Source organism: Choristoneura fumiferana, chromosome 30 (genome assembly GCF_025370935.1).
Source record: "Choristoneura fumiferana chromosome 30, NRCan_CFum_1, whole genome shotgun sequence".
In the NCBI taxonomy this organism is placed as follows: Eukaryota; Metazoa; Arthropoda; class Insecta; order Lepidoptera; family Tortricidae; genus Choristoneura; species Choristoneura fumiferana.
In genome coordinates, this window is record NC_133501.1 from 9028093 (window position 1) to 9047288 (window position 19196).

At 37.2% G+C, this 19196-nt stretch overlaps 3 protein-coding genes across 4 annotated transcripts in view; all 3 read left to right on the forward strand.

The window, feature by feature from the left end:
- Positions 1–9848, forward strand: part of LOC141444833 (uncharacterized) — a 337995-nt gene extending 328147 nt beyond the window's left edge. For both annotated transcript variants that reach the window (XR_012453215.1, XR_012453216.1), the window contains exon 3: positions 9572–9848. The gene's annotated coding sequence lies outside the window, so the exon portion shown is untranslated. The remainder of the gene's footprint in view (positions 1–9571) is intronic.
- Positions 1–19196, forward strand: part of LOC141444852 (uncharacterized) — a 121665-nt gene that overhangs the window by 17973 nt on the left and 84496 nt on the right. The window lies entirely within an intron of this gene.
- The window catches only part of LOC141444834 (uncharacterized), a 36986-nt gene that overhangs the window by 1242 nt on the left and 16548 nt on the right, over positions 1–19196 (forward strand). The window contains 7 exon segments of the mRNA XM_074110545.1: positions 453–551; positions 3452–3603; positions 10813–10903; positions 14555–14965; positions 15696–15816; positions 16707–16797; positions 17871–18129. Coding sequence (XP_073966646.1) covers positions 453–551; positions 3452–3603; positions 10813–10903; positions 14555–14965; positions 15696–15816; positions 16707–16797; positions 17871–18129 — 1224 coding nt within the window.

Below are 19196 nucleotides of genomic sequence, written 5' to 3' on the forward strand. Positions count from 1 at the left end.
TCTATTTACTTTGCGTTTTCTGAACTGCTTAGGTACTATCGCGGTGTTCAATAGAGAGTTACTCGTACACCACAAACTCGAGGAGATCATTGCGATGATGATGCAGTATCGAAACTCGAAGTTCGTGTCGTGCGGTCCCTCTGACACTTATACTATTTAATACGAGAGCGAGAGGGACGGTACGATACGATCTTCGAGTTTCGTAGTAGCCCTGCTGCAATGCCGCGTAAACAATAATGGATAATGCCGCTATGTGACTATATAGAGACAAATTTTGCAGGAGAGTTTAAATTAAAATAACTCTGTGTTTATACCTATTTATTACTTATACCAGCCACGAAACTTTTGCTACTTTTTTTAGGTCACGCGACTTACGCGGCATTCCTGTATCATCGAAGATTGCCTGTAACTGGCCTTTTTATTAGGTTACCAATTATATGTATTGTTGATAGATGGAGCTAGAGGTGCGGCTCTCACGGACAGGGGAGGAGCCCTGGGGCTTTCGGCTGCTCGGGGGCGCGGACTTCGACATGCCCCTGACTGTTGTCAAAGTTAGTTCACTTAATTGACCCCATAGAGCAGGGTTTCTCAAACTTATCGCTCCACGTACCCCTGTTAAAGTTTCTAGACGACAGCGAACCCCTACCTCCCCCCCCCCGTAATAAAACTGGCTGTTGGAGAAACTAAGTTTATTTTTATTTCAATCATCATGATAATATAATGTATTATTATTTATTTTAATAAAAGGTAACAAATATAGGTAAGAGTCTAACAATCGTTTTGCCAACGAAAATACAAACTGAAACAAACAACAACAAATAACAAACAAATAAGTAACAAATTTGGAGTTAAATAAAAAATACAAAAATACTCCCAAAACCAATCTTAATCATCTTGCCAGTCTTGCTGCCACCATCACGTAAACCTTGTCGCGAACCCCTACCGTCGAATAGCGAACCCCTAGGGGTTCGCGTACCCCACTTTGAGAAACCCTACCATAGAGGAATTAACTCAGTGTGTGTCACACAGAGAACAATGGAGTTGAAAGGAGTGAATGAAATGTAAATAATTTATTGAATCAGGCGTTACTTTGCGCGACCTTATGATAGCTAAGCATAAGCGCGGGTGAGAAAAGCAATTGTTAGTTCATTGAAAATAATTTATTTGACATTTAATTTCGCGCGTGAATTTCCAAAAACTCAGAGATGCGAGCCCGGGATTAAACCTAAGGTCCTCTGTTTGAGAGCCCATAGGTCAAGTCTCAAGGCCACCCATGTCTGCATACCGTAAACTGCTTCAACTTTGCTCTCTGGCCCCAACATTGCCTGATTCGATTTAGGGTCGATAAATTAGCACCCTTTAGGTTTTTAAACTTTTATCCCCCCGTAATAAAAAATCCCGTGTAAATAAAAGTTTAAAACCTATAAAAGTGCTAAGTTATCGATTCTAAATCAAATCAGGCAATGTTGGGGCCAGAGGGCAAAGTTGAAGCAGTTTACGGTAGTTGTTCTTAATTATAAATGCATCTATTTGTTACCGCCGTCACAAGCGTAACATTGACATCCAAATGATGCACCGTCGATAGAATTAGCGGACGCTTATAGCTGCGCTGGCGCACAGTCAAGTTTCGCAAGTGATTGCTGATTGACAGCTGATTCACGATCGAAGGCCGGATAAATATACATAAGAAAACCCGACTGCTATCAAATAAGTTTTTGTTAAAAAAAAATCATTTTTAAAACAAGCTTTTTTTGCTGATTGCACTTTTTGTTGATTGTAGGTACTTGCTAATCTAAATTACATTTCCGTATCAAATTTCAAATTGATGCCACTAACCGTTGAAGAGTTCCCTCCTGCGGAGACGATCATGGCTGAACCGATATGTCACTACCAGAATATTGTATTGTCACCAGATTTAAATATTTTCAGCATTTTATTTTAATTTTTTATTTTCATTTGCAGGTGGTAGGACCTTGTGCAAGGTCCGCCCGGATTGCTACCACCATCTTGCTCGCTAATCCTGCCGTGAAGCAGCAGTGCTTGCACTGTTGTGTTTCGGCGTGGAGAGTAAGACAGCCGGTGAAATTACTGGCACTTGAGGTATCCCATCTTAGGCCTCTAGGTTGGCAACGCATCTGCAATCCTCCTGGTGTTGCAGGTGTCTATGGGCGGTGGTAATCTCTTACCATCAGGTGACCCACTTGCTCGTTTGCCATCCAGTCGAATAAAAAAAAAAAAAAACATGATTGGTTTTTTGGAATCTTTTTGTATTTTTTATTTCAATTCCAAATTTTTACTTTAACGGTCATCCCGTAAAACCGAAATTGAAAATACAAACTGAAATATAGATGCACAGAAAAAACAGAAAAATAAGACCATCACTGGGAATCGAACCCTTAGCAATCAAATTAAGATTGTTTTTTTGGAAAAAGAAACGATATCTCTTGTCCGGGTGAGCGGTTAGTTCCAAAGGAATGCCGAAAAAGTTTGAGGGCTTACGGCATAGATGTCGCTAGCGTCGCTGCTTAAGTGACTAAGTAAGAAACACAAGCTGAGATATGAGGTGCATAGGGAAATTCGTGTCGGTACCGTTGACCATCAGTGGTGTAGCGGTATAGCACGCGGTACGGATTACCGAGGACTGGGTTCGATTCCCAGTGATGGTCTTATTTTTCTGTTTTTTCTGTGCATCTATATTTCAGTTTGTATTTTCAAAAAAAACATGCCTAATTTCAAGTTATTCCGACCAGCGAAAGTGGGTCAAATTTATATATCTTCCCAAGATTTGACCAAATATAAACAAACAGGGCTAGCTAAATAAATTGTAATAACCTAACAACTAAAAGTTGGGTAACCCCTGACTTTGTCACTTCAAAGTTCAATATCTCAAAAAAGGCTGAACCGATTTGATGAAACAGGTCTAAGAATCATCGCTAGAAAACCGGACCTGCGAAAACAAAGAACAAACATGTTGTAGCCTGATGGTTAAATAGAACCGACGATACCGGGTATTAAGCGTTGACCTGAAGCTTCTGGCAATCAGTAAATTTTTACTATTACCCAATAATAGTCTTTTCCATCATCATCATATCAGCCATAGGACGTCCACTGTTGGTCATAGGCCTCCCACATAGACTTCCAGTTGCCTTGGTTGGAAGCGGCTTGCATCCACCGTGAACCCGCAACTTTAACCAGGTCATCCGTCCATCTCGTTGGTGGACGTCCTAAGCTGCGCTTGCCGCGCGTTCTCCACTCGAGAACCTTTCGGCCCCGTCGACCATCTGTCCTCCGTGCTATATGGCCTGCCCATTGCCACTTCAACGAGCTAATTCGCTTGGCTATGTCGGTGACCCTTGTTCTTCTACGTATCTCCTCATTTCCCCAAGCATAGCTCTCTCCATAGCTCGCAATTCTAAACCTATATAAAAGACTTATAGTGAATCTTTTCCAGGTCATCCCAAATTCACCAGCTGATCAAGCCAACCTTCGCAACGGGGACACCGTCACCAGGATCAACGGAGCTGATGCGGCCAGCGTGTCCCATGATGGAGCCAAGACAGCGGTGGCTGCTGCGACCGACGTCTTGGAGCTAGGAGTGGTTCGGTAAGTGTTAACATGTTATTGACAGGAATGTTACGGAGCTCCGATTCCGTTTCCGTTAAGTCGGAAGTGATCGGATGTCAAGTCAATGCTTCCGCGGCCACTGGACATGAGCGGCTTACCTACATCAAAAACAAACAGAAGGCTAATTATGTAAAGTTTCTGACACTCGCTATCACAATCGAATGACAGTTTATGTATGCGAGAAACGTTACGCAATAGACCCTCAAGTTTAGTATACCCTTAACATCTCGTCCGCATCTATCACTCGGCTCTGATTCTGGTTCCGGTTCCGGTTTCGGCTCCGATTCCGTTTCTGGTTCCGATAAACTAAACTGAAAACATCTTGTTCCGCTTTCGGTTCCGATAAAACCACATCCGTTACATCCCTTTGATCCACTGTTTTAGGGTTCCGTAGTCAAAAAACCTTTTTTTGGGTCCGGCTACCCACTAAATTTAAAAAACTAAAACAAGTAAACAAAGGCAAATAACTTGTGTCTCTGGAACTTAAGTCAACTCAATCCCTGAAAGCCTGCCTACGCGCACTGACTTGCATGCGCAAACGGCTTGTACAAAAATTGGCGCAGAAACAGAATGGCGTCCAAGGGCCATATTTGCGGTATACCGTTTTTCCGTCTTAACGCACATAGGCTGACCAGGAATCATAGCTAAGACGGCAAAATGGTATAAAATTCAAAATTCAAATTAAAAAAAAAAAACAAAATTCAAATGATTTATTCAGTAAATAGGCCGCAATGGGCACTTTTACACGTCATTTTTTAAACTACCAGCGCTTTCGGAAAGACCATCATTGCCAAGAAGAATGCGCCGCAAGAAACTTGGCAGAAAGTCATTTTTCATAATAATATAACTACAAATAAAATACTTAAAAACTATATTATACAATTAAAGAAAAAAAAATACAAAAAATAATAATCATAAAAATACAGGGATGTATGGGGTCCCTTAGTTACACATAGCCCTTGGACGCCATTCTGTTTTTGCCGTTAATAAGCATTTGTTCGTTTTTAAAGAATATAAAAGTCTAGCACGAATAATTATTGGGTAGAACACATTAACTTATATATTAAGAAGAGTTCTATCAGACCACATTTTTATTTTCATTTTTTTATGGAATAAATCGAGAAAACTAACAAAAATGCTCAGCAGGTAAACGCTAAATAAATTATGATTGTCTAAGATCCATTTTCAACTGAGTTGTAGGGCTGATTCTGCTCACATCTCCACTTTAACTATTTATCTAGATAAATACTCAAAGCATCTCCAGAATCACGCACTAAATCATATCTAAGATTACGAATGAAAAAGTTAAAGATGTTTGTTACTTATTCGCGCAAGGTGGATTTTGATAAAATTGATGACACACAGATAGTTTATAAGCTGAAGAAATTTTTTGCGATAAGCCATAATTCTTCAAAGAGAAGTCGCGAGTTAATTATAAATATTTCCCGATGATAGATTTCATGTCACAAACCAAAATAAACGTAGACAAGGTTAATTAAGTGCTAAATTCATTAACATTGGCCTAATAATACTATCAATCCTAAGGTATAAACTTCGTCACCTTAAAACTAAGAGTACATAATTATTTCAAAACACAATTAAAACCAGTCTCTAACACTAATCACATAAGATTTAAAAATAGACAAACACTTTTAAATTCAAATTAATCATTCAATGACAGTAGTTCGATACTTGCCAATAAATAATTATTGATTTCGTTCTAGTACTGCGGCTGATTTCATACGATAAGCAATTGAAAATTTAAATCTATAGCTATACGTTTAAATTTAAAATAGGGCACTGTGATAGGTGGAAATAGTTAGAATTTGACAGATACGTCATCCGCCATCTTGGATCAGTGTTCACGGAATTTAGCTGCAAGCGATTTGGCCTTAATTTAAAAGCAACTTCAACGGACGCGTAAGTTTTTTATTTCATTTACGATTTGTTTTTCGAACGATATTTTGGACAGTGTGTTTATTTAATAATCCTATTTTTATTGGTCGAAATGAAGTTTTACCTGGTCTATAAAAATAAGTAAGAGGTTTTTTATCATTTTATTTTTTAAACCAGTCGATGTTTGTTGGATGTTACATTTGTATTTCTTAATCCAAAATGAGTGTTTATTTGTGTTAATCGAAGAAAAACCTAATGTCATGCACCATAGCCGTTTAAATTTTATAGGTCTTTTCAAATAATACAACAATCATTTAAGGGCAAAACATGGTAGATATTATACATATTGTGACATTTCTTTTTCCACCATAACGTTTCAAAATACCAACTGCATGATTTTTATACCCTTTGAACAGTTTAATACATCAGTGTCTTTGAAGTTTATTAACGTGCTAAGAGAGCTTTATTCAAATTAGGTTCGGAAACAAACGTTCTATAAAATATTGCTATGTTTTGGTAAGTCAGTAATTCTTATCGATTTCTCACTCTGTATTATTTATTTATACTTGTCAGTTGTGCTTCCCCGTTTTTTAAAGGAAATCAAACAGAAAAACGGCCAGTATTAAATTATCTAAATAATTATACTGAGCGGCAAAAAATCTGGCCCTCAAATGTATGCAGTACCTACTTAATATTAATACTTATACCTAATAGGTAATTTTGTATCAGTGAGCCAAATTTTGTGCTAAAACACTCAATCGGTGTATGCATTAGTAACTTTTAGACTAGGCACTGTAAACAACTAAAAAGGATTTTAAAATGTTTTTAGTTTTCTTTTTATTTATTCGACTGGATGGCAAACGAGCAAGTGGGTCTCCTGATGGTAAGAGATCACCACCGCTCATAAACATCTGCAACGCCAGGGGTATTGCCAACCTAGAGGCCTAAGATGGAATACCTCAGGTGGCAGTAATTTCACTGGCTGTCTTACTAGCCACGCCGAAACACAACAGTGCAAGAACTGCTGCTTCACGGCAGGATTAGCGAGCAAGATCAGTACCATCTTGTATACCAAATTTCAAGTTCATCTGACATTAAAAGTAGAATAATTACGGGTTCTTGCAATGTAACGTGCCTTTTAATTGGATAATTTTTTGGCTTTAATACAAAATCTATTATTAGATAACCCTTATTAAATTTATACGCTGCCGCAGTGTTACAGTAACCGCCTACCGTAACATATAAAATATTTTAATTAAATTCAGTTTTTGGTTCGGTACGCTTATTGTTATGTTAAAAAGTTCAAGATGAGTTCAGAGGATATAAGTGAAGTGTCTATACTAGCCATAGTTATAAACAGGTTCTATAGGAGTGATTATTTTCTGGTAATTGGTATTTATTAACAGCAGCTAGGAAGAACTAAAGCTTAGAAGTAAATTACTTAACTAATACTAAATTAGAATTAGACGTCTAGCGAAGTGTGAGTCGGACTCGCGCACGAGGGTCCCGTCCAGATGTAACGGATGTGGTTTTATCGGAACCGAAAGCGGAACCAGATGTTTTTAATTTAATTTATCGGAACCAGAAACGGAATCGGAACCGAAAGCGGAACCAGATGTTTTTAATTTAATTTATCGGAACCAGAAACGGAATCGGAACCGAAAACGGAACCAGAATCGGAGCCTGAGTGATAGGTGGACGAGATGTTAAGGGTGGGTCTACTAAACCTCAGGGTCTGTTGCGTAATGTTTCTGATGCTCGCGATCACAATCAAATGACAGTTTTCGCATACAAAATACGTGATGTAACATAGTTAATGAGCGACATCGCATTCCTTGACAAGGGAATTTATTATGACCAGAGAGCGGAATTTTCATGGCATGTCGATTTATATTTAGACTTTAAATACTATTTTTTAATCTTTTAATCACACAATGCCTGTATAATATAAAACAAAATAAAGGTAACTAAAACTACATACAAACTAAATTATAAATTAAAAAGTTGCCCAAAATCACTGCCAGGTGGTAAGGTGCCCAGAAGGCTGGCAGCATTACCACGCTGTATGGCAATGCTTCATCTTTGTGCTAAGAAAAAGCCACCCTCTGGTCACCCGAAGCCGTAATTAAATTAGCCTTCTTTGTTTTGATGTAGGTACGCCGCTCATGTCTTGTCGCCGCGGTAAGCATTGACATCCGATATTACTTCCGTTTCAAAAGCAACGGACCCGGAACCAACTGAAACGGATGTTTACCTAATATCAAACGAAAGTTCCGACTTAACGGAAACGGAATCGGAACTCCGTAACGCCTATTGTGACGGTCGGGAACTACGGCACCCTACACTGAGCATGCCCGACTTGCTCTTGACCGTTTTTAGGGTTCTGTAGTGAACTAGGAACCTGTCAGTCTGTCTGTCTGTATGTTTGTTCGCGGGTAAGCTAGAGACCGTTAGTACTACAAAGCTGTAATTGGCATGATTATACATAACAGTCACGCCGACTAAGTGATACAATTAAAAAGTAAAAAATAGTCATTTTAGCGTCCCTCCCATAGACGTAAAGTGGAGTGATGTGATCTGTTTGCGAAATATTCAACTTGAGTGCAAATTTTCATTAAAATCGATCGTCCCACCCCCCCCCCTCCCTCTAAAATCTAAACTGTTAAGTGGAAAATTTTGAAAAAATTCAGAATGGTAGTAAATATATCGAAACAAGGAAAATTATAGCGGCTAAGATTGCTTGAGAATTATTAGTAGTTTAACTTGGAAGATTCTGTATACAATACGAAATCCTTAGAAAAATATTATTTGATTTTTTCGTAATGGCTACGGAACCCTATCCTGGGCGTGTCCGACACGGCCTTGGCCGGTTTTTTTTTATTACTTCAACCTCCTCCCCACTTCACTTCCACGCGTTCCTGAGAAAAAGGATCTTGGCGAATGAACAGACAGACAAAGTTATCGTATAAGGGTTCCGTTTTTCCTTTTGAGATATGCAACCCTGACAATATACACTTAAATTAGCCTTAGAGTAAATTTTTAATAGAATAAAGTTTCGGTTTTGGCCGAAACTGGGATACAAAATGAAACTCCGGTATTCGATTCGGTCTACACTTACTACATATCGTTTACATATAGTTTTGGCGAGATGCCATTGTTGTAATGTAAAGTATTTGTGTCAATGGAGACAACAACTGTATTTAACCATCTCACACACAATTTGTATTTCTACGGTTATTATAAAAAAAATAACAAATTATTTTTTATTAATTCTATTCTTAAATCCAAACTTGTCAATGCGCACCGGGTGTGGCCTTTAATACGAGCAAACAATTAAAACATAAATCGTCCTCGTCAAACTGAACAACATCAGCGACTTTTAAAAATAATGAAGTTTCCGAATTTTCCTTTTTTCATAAAAATTAAATACTGCTAACTATGAATGTACGCCATCCTAGAACCCAACTGACGTCGCCGTCACGCTACAAACAACAAGCATTTTGCTTTACATTGCTTCTTCGAATAAACTTTTGAGTAATAAAAATTAAAAACTAATTATTTTTAAAAGTCGCTGAACTAATGTTGTTCATTTTGACGAGTATGATCTATCTTGTAATCATTCGCTCATATTACAGGCCACACCCGGTACACAAGAAAACCAAAACAAAAAAAAAAAAAAAAAAAAAAGAAAACGCACATTCAAATAGTAGGTATTATACGCAATTTAGTGTGTCCCCGCGAAAGTGAACGGCCGCTAACTCAGCATTATTATATATGCTGCAGCGTTAGACGCCTGCAGCGCTGATTTTCTGCCAGAACCGTCTGTGACTCACGGAACGACACGCAAATTATACTAAATAAACTACTTATCTATACATACGTAAATAAAATTACTACGTGCATACATAAATAAATACTATATAGATATAGCTACTTTTAAATATAAGTTAACTTACAGGGTTAAAAAGTTAACTTTCTGTTGTATTATAATACCTATACATTACAGTCAAAAAAGGATTTGAAAGTCAAGATTAGACAGATACCCAGGCAGGTTTTGCAGGTGGTAGGACCTTGTGCAAGGTCCGCCCGGATTGCTACCACCATCTTGCTCGCTAATCCTGCCGTGAAGCAGCAGTGCTTGCACTGTTGTGTTTCGGCGTGGAGAGTAAGACAGCCGGTAAAATTACTGGCACTTGAGGTATCCCATCTTAGGCCTCTAGGTTGGCAACGCATCTGCAATTCCCCTGGTTTGCAGATGTTTATGGGCGGTGGTGATCTCTTACCATCAGGAGACCCACTTGCTCGTTTGCCATCCAGTCGTATAAAAAAAAAACCCATATCACTGGGTCGGGATAAAATTTTAAAACCCCAACCGCTGGGTGAGTCATGAAAGCCACTTTTGTTTATAATGCAACGTCAATAAATACCACGAAGTAATTTTTGGGACTCCCCCGGGAATGAGGGCTATCGTTTTTTGTCTCACTAGATGGCGCACTGTTGCGTGAGGTTTTTAAGTATGGCTTTCAAAGTCTGTTATTACGGGCGTGAAAACAAAGTTTAGATTAAAATCATATTTAATACACCTTAAAACCGTACCATAAAAATATCGAGCATGCCACAGTGTTGCATAGTCCCCGTTTTGTTCGGAAAAAAGGGAGGACAAAGGTTTCCGAAAGCCAAAACTGTCTCAAAACACAGACATTCATTGCCCCGGAACGCATATTTGCCATAATTAATTTCACATGTTGCAAAATATTCACAAAATTATTCTAATTATAAATAAACCCGCGTAGCTCACCCAAAAACTATGAGATTTGACATTTCGGAGACCTCACGCTACACTAGCGCCTCTAGTGGCGAATTCATTCGCGATAGCCCTCATTAAGTAAAATCCCGGAATTTCAATACAACTGCTGCACTTAATAGTTTACGCGAAGCCAAAGTATACTATTAGGTAATTCTCGCATATTCATACGGTACCCTAGATTGCCTGAGGCCCGACATGCTCTTGCCCGGTTTCTTTTACTAGCTTTTGTTTAACTTGAAATGTATGTGCGGGTCAAATCATGGAAGTTCGACCCAGTTTCAGTGACTTTAAATTTGGAATACGTAGTAAACATCCTGGTGGTTCAGCCAAGATCGTTTCCGCAGGAGGAAACTCCTCAATGGTTGAGGGCATCGACTTAAGATTTGACATGGAAATGTAATTTCAGACGAAAGTGCAAGAACAGTCAACAAAAAGTACAGTCCGCAATAAAAAATATTTTTTTAACATAAACTGTTTTGTTACAGCGGTCTCTACGACCCGGTGCTCGACGACTTCGACCCGACGTACGAGCCGATAGACCAGGACGATTTCGACCAACCATCGCATCCGACTGAGGTATTCCAAATCAAAGATTTCGACCTAGACAACTATACTGACATCTATCAAAATGGATCCGGTAATGTCAACGGTAGATCCCTCAGTGAGTCTCGCGGTCCCGACCGATCCCTAACAGAATCCCCCTTTGTCTTACCCACTAAACCCTACAGGCCTTTTTCGACCGAACCCACTCCAATACCCCTTTTGGAAGACCCTATTATACTTAACCCTAATTATCATGATGAATTTGGAAAATTGGATGGGCTTGATAAATTCGAAGATGCGATTTATGGAGAAACTAGATTTAAGCTTCCTATTTCTGAACAATATGATCCTGATGGAACTAGGTTGAAGAACAAGACAGAAACTGTAGATGTAGCTGCAGAAAGAGTGAGTGAAGTCAAAGTGACTTCTATAGAAGAAAGGAAATTGCAGGAGGAGAAAGTTGAGATTGAGTTTATGGAAAAGATGAAGAAGGAAATTGACTTGGATAAGATAGAAATGACGGCTGCAAGTATTGTTGATGAGAGCATTGAAAAAGCCATAACTGTGGCCAGTGAGATTAAAAAAGAAATCGATCTTGAATTACATACTGCTGCATCTGAATTTCAATCGGATTCTACTAAAGTTATTGAGTCTAAATCGGTAACGAAAACAAATAAGAAAGAATCAATTAAGGAAGTTAACGGATTGATTGCTATGATTGATAAAACAACTGACGTAATTATTAAAGAAAGTGATGTTAATGTCGCCAAGGAGGCTGCCAAATTCGAATCTTCTGAAAAGCAAGACTTACGTACGACTGAACGTAAATTATCTATGAAACAAGAGATAGAAGAACTCATAGAAACTGGTACTGTGAAGAACAAATCAGAAAAGTACGCTAAAGAAGTAAAAAGTACTGAAGCAAATGCTCAGAGAAAAGCTATTGATGAAACTCAAATTGAAAGGAAGGAAGTAAAGACATGTTCGGATGTAAAAGAAATGAAAGAAGTGCAATCAAATCATGAAGTTAGAAAATCTGACCTCAAGAGTGAAAATGTGACAAAAACCAGTGAAAATACTTCGAAATCTGATGAAACCGTAAATAAAGAAGCCAAATATACTACTGCTAAGTTGCTTGCTGAGCAAAGAGCTTATACCATTGGCTTACAGACCATACCACATATCAAAGGAACGGCACAATCTTCGTACCACTATGACTTGCTACTTAAAACATTTTTCATACATTTGACAGATGTCATGGTTGCTCTGTCAAGATTTATACTAGCTGAGCCTGTCTTGTCTAAGCCTTTGGAAACAAAATCGGAAATTACTAAGTTAAATAAAGAAGTAACAGAAGTGAAACAGGATACTGTTACAAGATTTGTTGAAGATACTGTTATAAATGAAAGGAAAGCAGAAAAAAACGAAATCATCCGTGAGCAAAGAGTCCATAACGAGTTTGCAAAAGAAAACCACGTTGTTGAAGTCAAAACTAAAGTACCTGCTGTAGCAGAAGTAAGCCATGCTCAAAACGAGGACGTACATGAATACAGAGATTTTGAAGAAAAGGTTACGGTTAATAATGAATTGGCAGAGAAGAAAATGCTATCAGGGTCTGAAATGGCGCAACTGAGTGAAAAAAGGTCAGAAGAATTGATTCATAAAATGGATGGAGTTATAACTGAATTTCAAGTAAAAGCTGGTCTTGAAGAAGAAATGATTACGCAACGTGAAAGAAGATCTAGAAGTAGAAGCAGGATAGAAGAAGAAGTTATGAAAGAAAGTGACCCATTGGAGTGGCTGTCTAAAGTTGACAAGAAAACGGAAGAGATTACTGAATCAAAAACTTGTAAGAGTATATTAGAGTCTACAGAGGTGAAACGAGAATCGAGACACGAGACTACTGAAGTAAAAAATGAATCAAAATATGAAAGCAAAGAAGAAAGTTGTACAAAAGGGGCGAATACTTATATCGCTATTGTTGAAGCTCATGTATATACAAATAAGAATGCTATTTTAGATGAAATGACTAAAACATGTAAAACTTCATCTGCAGAAAGTACCAAAAAAAGAAGTGTAGAATTTGAATGTAATAAAGCAATGGCTACTGAGAGTGTTGCCATAGAAACACAAAGTAAAAAAGAACGCGAAGAAGTAATTAAGTCTCATGAAATGTCTAGTGAACAGATTGAAACAGCAACTATTGAAGGCAAGGAAGTAGTTATACAAGACTTACAAAAAGCTTTAGAAATTGAAACAAAAAATCTTGCCGAAGTTGAAAAACTTGAAACAATTCAGCCAATCGTAGAACTACAAGAAGACATTGTTGAAAAAATAGATATAAGAGTTGAAATGAAAAATGAAATCGATATACAAGAAATACAGAGTTCAGAATATGTTGGAGAACTCAATGTTATAAAGGAAGAAACCGTAGAAGGTGCAGAAATAAAAGAGATCGAAAAAGTTAAAGTAGAAGACGTTCAAATCTCGCGAGAGGTTACAAAAATTCAAGAATCTGTATTAAAAGAGGCAGTAAATGAAATGTCGACAATGAAACTTGAATCTACTTCAGTCGCTGAAGCTAAAGAACTAGTACAAGATGTCAAAATTGAAGAGTCAATTTCTGAAGCAAGTGACATTAAAATTGAAATTAAAGACGAATGCGCCCAGTTAAAAATAACCAAAGAAGAAATAACCGAAGTATCTGAAAACGTTGAAGTTGAGCAAGAAGTCGAGGTAAATATAAAGAAATCTGTGCAAATAAACGAATCACAAAACAAATACCAAACATTTGTATGTGAGAGCTCAATTGAAAACTCAGAATTCATACAAGAAGCTTCTTTTACAGCTAAGTCCGTAGAAAACTTAGCAACTGTACAACAATCCTTTTCTGCAAAAACTACCGAAGATAAGAAAAACCTTACTCTAGAACTTAAGAAATCGGATTCACAAAGCTCTATAAAAAGTACCATTGATACCCCCACTCCTTTAACAATTCCCCCACCCCGCTTACAGACGAATACGTCTTCCGACTCCAAGCGCCCCTTCCAAAACTTACCGGACCCCCTGTTCCTCGATCCCCTAGCCCAAATGACGAGGATCCCAATATTGTCAAGAAAAAGTTGATCCCCCATATTGATACGGAAATAATTGAAGAGATTGTCTATGATGTACCCCTGCCAACCCCTCCAGAGGATAAAGTAACCCCTCCAGTTTACACTAAACCTGGATTGAGAGGGGGAAATATGCGATACGTCTTTAAGAAAAAGGTAAGAGGAAATGTGACAGAAGATCAAAACTACAGAATAGAAGAAAGGTTAGAACGCTCATATACATAACCTAAACCAGTTTTTTTCTCAAAAATGTCTATAAATGTCGTTATTGTTCACTTCACTTGCACTTCACCCATTTAATAAACCAATACTCAGGCAGTAATTCCAGCCAACCTGCATATGCAATAATGCGTGTGATGTCGAACTGGATGTCTGTAGTTATCATGCTGCGTGGGCTTGAACATTTATAATTGCACTTTGTTCTAATGTAGTTCAGCAAGCATATTACGAAGGAAATAGATAAATACACTTAAAATTTTTAGTGACCTTAGCCACATGTTCTACAAATAAAAACGTTGAAAATTAAAGGGGTCGGGATTTTAATTTGTTCTTAAATTATGTTTCAAAACAGGAGGAGATACAAGAAATCGAAAGAAAATCATCACTTCTAGCTTCAGCCATAGACGAAACCATCAAATCCATTCAAGAATACAAAGAAGAAGTCGGCATAGACACAAAAACAGAACCGATAGTCTACAATGGCTACGCAAAAGTTATCAAAACCAAAGTATTCAATTTAGATACAGAACTACCAGTCAATGTTGAACAGCAAGTTATAAAAAATACAGATACTATAAACAAAATTGTAGAAAACAGGGATTCAGTGCAAAATACAGAAGCTTTAGAAAACAGTTGTGAAGTAATTGAAACGACTGAAGCTAAAATGGGTGAAAATGAAGATGTTAGTGTAGATGGGTATAGACCAGTTCCTTTTAACCCAGACGATGCCCCGCATTTGGAGAGAGTTAAGATCACGATACCGGTAAGAAAATAAAAATATGTTCAAATGTTTTTACTATTATTAGACATTAGGTACATTCACGTAACAAAATATTCAAATTGCTTTCATTTTTGAAGCACCTATAAAAGCTGAGGCCTTGTCTAACACTCGGAGTCACGATTTTTATTACCACTTCTTTTCATGGTGAGATATGAGGATAAAAAGAGTCGGTGAATGCGATCGCTAGTGCCAAAGCATTACCAGTAAACAATACGGCCACTGAATCAGTTGCTTGATTCAGGAGCTATTTTCCGGATGTCCATATCAACAAACTATCATCTCTTACCTAGCTATTTAGATTGCTTGATAGCGAAGTAACAAGTTTTTTTGTAGTCTCTTTTTTTACAAGCTTTTATTTAACTTAAAACGTTCGTATGTATGTAAGTTGCAGTTTTGCAATGTGCAAACTGCGGTTCATGATATTGAGCTAAACGTACTCATAGTAATACTAGTAATAATAGTAATAATAATAACAGTTCTAAAATACTAATGTACCTAGTTTACGGATATGTAGTTTCAAATTCAAATCCATTTATTGCCAGATTGACGATAATCATACAGGTGTTACATAACTTAGTAGTGCGTCACAATCAACCGATATACGGTGCACAATATTTTAAGTGTAGGTTTGATGGGTTAACAAAAAATATTGTATTAAAAATGAAATCTGAATAAAATTTTTAGATGCCGAAAACTCTCCTTTAAATTTCAGGGCCCTACTCCGACCGTAGACCCTGGAAAAGCCTTTGTGACCCCCAATGGGGAGATTATTGGCACCCACCAGGGTATAGTGGACGGTTTGGAAGAGGCTGTGGTTGATGAAGAAGTCGCTAGTAAGTTATACACCTTTATTTAAATAAGGACATCTACCAACGAGATGGACGGATGACCTGGTTAAAGCCGCGGGTTCATAGTGGATGCAGACCGCTTCCAACCGAAGCAACTGGAGGTCTTGGAGGAGGCCTGTATATTCAACAGTGGATATCCTACAATTGGTATGATTTTGAACATGAGACTACCGTGAGACTCACTCATATTAAATAATATTGTAACGGATAACTCACGTCTTAAATCGTGTTTAGCTCAACATGTTTCGGGCTATTTCGTAGCCCTTCTTCATAGGAGCACGCGACTCGGCGGCTGCCGATTTAAGACGTGAGTTATCCGTTACAATATCATTTAATATGAATTGGTATGATGATGATGATGAGTTAAGAAATTCCAATAGCACGATGCAGGGTGTAGTAGTTTCTATAATTGATGACTAGGTGACGCTAGGAGTCGCTATAAATTTTACAACAAAGTTTTTAACTATCGCGATTTCCACTAAAACTACTGCGTGATCAATACAGATGTAGTGAATGTTTTTCCATCGTACTTATTTGTCAGATGAGTTCGTATTTATCTTTATTTCAGTAAACTTTAATAAGCTATAGTTGAGAGAGCAAGGTAAATATGAACTTTTCCGACAAAATACGACGGCAAAACATTATTCAATACTTACATCTGTGCTGAATTACTGTTTTTAATTACTTTCACGTTTCGTCAGACACAGTTCTCACAATAAGATCAAGCGTGGAGTCAAAAAACTTTTGCGTCTAAACGAACTCGATACCCTAACTTAAGCGTCTTGACAACGGCCGCTGTGGTCGAGACGTGGAGGTAATTTTAGCAATAAATTGACATAATCATACAGTTCTTAAAAATAAATCTGTCTTTACAGAAGAGTTAGGCAAACCTGGAATGACAGAAGAGAAAATAGCAGAACTTATTTCTGGAGAATCAGAGATGCTGAGAGAAGCACACGTCATGGGGTAAGAACACTTGATATTGCCATTAAACGGATATGTCATTTCACCGAAATATTATTCCTAAATGTTTCATTTGCCAAACTGTTTCATTTCCCGACTCACGGTTTTATCCATATTTTTTTAAACCATATTTTTTCTGAATTTTGATAAAACAAACCCTAACTAACCTACTGTGTTCTATAAAGCCATGAGAAAATACAGTGAGAAAAAAATTTGGTTTCGGAAAAAAAAAATAGTTTGGAAATAAAACAGTTGACATGAAACATTTGGGAAAAAATAATTCTACGATAAGGCAAAATACCCCATGAAACCCATTGGAAGAAGCACATTATGCCATTAAACTCATTGAAAAAGCACGACTTCGCCGCATACAAATGGAATTATAGAACGGTTTGATAAGTTACTCAAAAATTAACTTCAGCTGGGTTGAAAGTTGTAACGGGCAAAAATTTTAAAATACGGTTAATTTTGACGCACTTTCACTTAGAGCACAGAATAGCTTAGAGGTGAATTTTTGCTCTGAAGGTTTTGTCCATATGTGGTCAAATGAAATTACCACATTCTTCCGTCGTAATTTTAGATACCACCCAAATGATCTATGGAACTGTGACATTTAACACGAATTTGGGTGAAGACCAAAAAGTTGCACACCTGTTAACCTGCGTTAGCAAGTAGTTAGAATTACCTAATATTAATTAAAATCTTCACCCATTTGCACTTTGTTGCTATCGTTTTCATAGTTTCACTCAGCATTTCAATTACCTTCACTTCTTAGTTTGAACCTTTTTCTTGCCATTAGGCCATTATACCTCACAAAAACACATTAAATCGTCCATATTCACATCACAGTATTCCGTAACACAACATAGTTCTCTGCCTAGTTCATCAGTTATTTTTAAATTATCTTCATAAAATAGTTCATGTTACATCTTCAGCAATCACTTCAATTGTAAGTATCTTTCACATTTATAAACATAACTATTTCCATTTATTTACCCACGTAAACAAAAATTAAACCACGCTTTTTTCCACTCTACAAAATGGCGAACACTCAACAAAATGGCGGCATGACACAGACTATCCCGCGTGCTCAAATCGCATATGCACAAAAACGACAATGATTCTAGCGTTGACTTCAAGAAGATAAAACCTATAGTGGAATCTTTAAAAGATTCTGAAGTCCTAAAGGCTCTAAATGAAGAATTTATGAGGACACAAGAAGAGAAGAAGAAGGAGGAAAGGAAGTGGACGAAGTTCCTGCAAAAGCCGAGTCGGCCGGTACCGAAAGCTAAATTTGGGTACCATGGATACACCGCAACTGAGGAAGAAATTGAGGTAAGGGAATAATTTGGCTGGATTATGAATAGAAACTTTTTTATATTAAATAATGGATTACTCTTGATTATACAGCAGCATTTATAGGAATTAGATATCTTTTCTAAGCAAAACAGATACCTCCAGTTTCATGCCGGATTCTTCTCAACAGACATTTTTCAAACCGACAATAGATTTTTTAAAATTTGTAAAGGTTTGTTATAGTCTAAATTTAATAAAAATATTTTGACTTTGCCTTGACTTCGAAAATAGCTCGCCTCAAGAAATATTAAATAATATATCATATTTTTGGTTTAAAAGTCTAATGAATTTCGAAATATGTGACTTTTATTGAGTTTAATAATGGAAAAAAGCATTGCGACTAAGACGCTCTTTCTAGTGTCCTTGCTGGATAAGAGTCTCTGATAGATACGAAACTGAAGAAACAAGTCAAGCTATTTTAAGATTCACTAGTATCTAGGTAACTCGTTATTTAACATTAATAATGTCTGAGTTTCACTGTGGTTTCCTGTTTAATCTGTTTCTTAGATATTTTGTTTTACTTCTATTTGCTCACTTAAATTATTTATAGTTGCAACAATTTAATATTCTGCGATTAAATACCCATGTGACAACCCTGACATAATTTTGTCACGCACACGCTCTCAATGTAGCGTGTAAGTACGAGGAGCAGCCACCAATGTGTTAGTGTTATTCTTGGCGCGCAGTCAGGGGTGTCGCTTTTATAGTCATGCTTTATTTAGACTTAATACCGACCTTTATTATTATTTCCTTATTGATTATTGACATAGCAACGTGCTTGATCTTGATGGTTATGTCCAATTTAACCTTGGCATCTTTTCAATAAGGCAAAACATAATTGTTTTGGCAAGTGAGGACATTTTCGAAGTATTTTTTTGTTCAGTCTCGCGTTTACTGTCAGTGTGTGCGTGTTTGATTAGTGTTATAATTAGGTGAATATTTCATTTTATAATTTGATTTACTTTGAATTTGTTTCGCTAGGTATAATTGTTAGATGTGGTTTTAAGTGTTTTAAAATTAGCCCTTTGACTGAAATTGTTATTAGA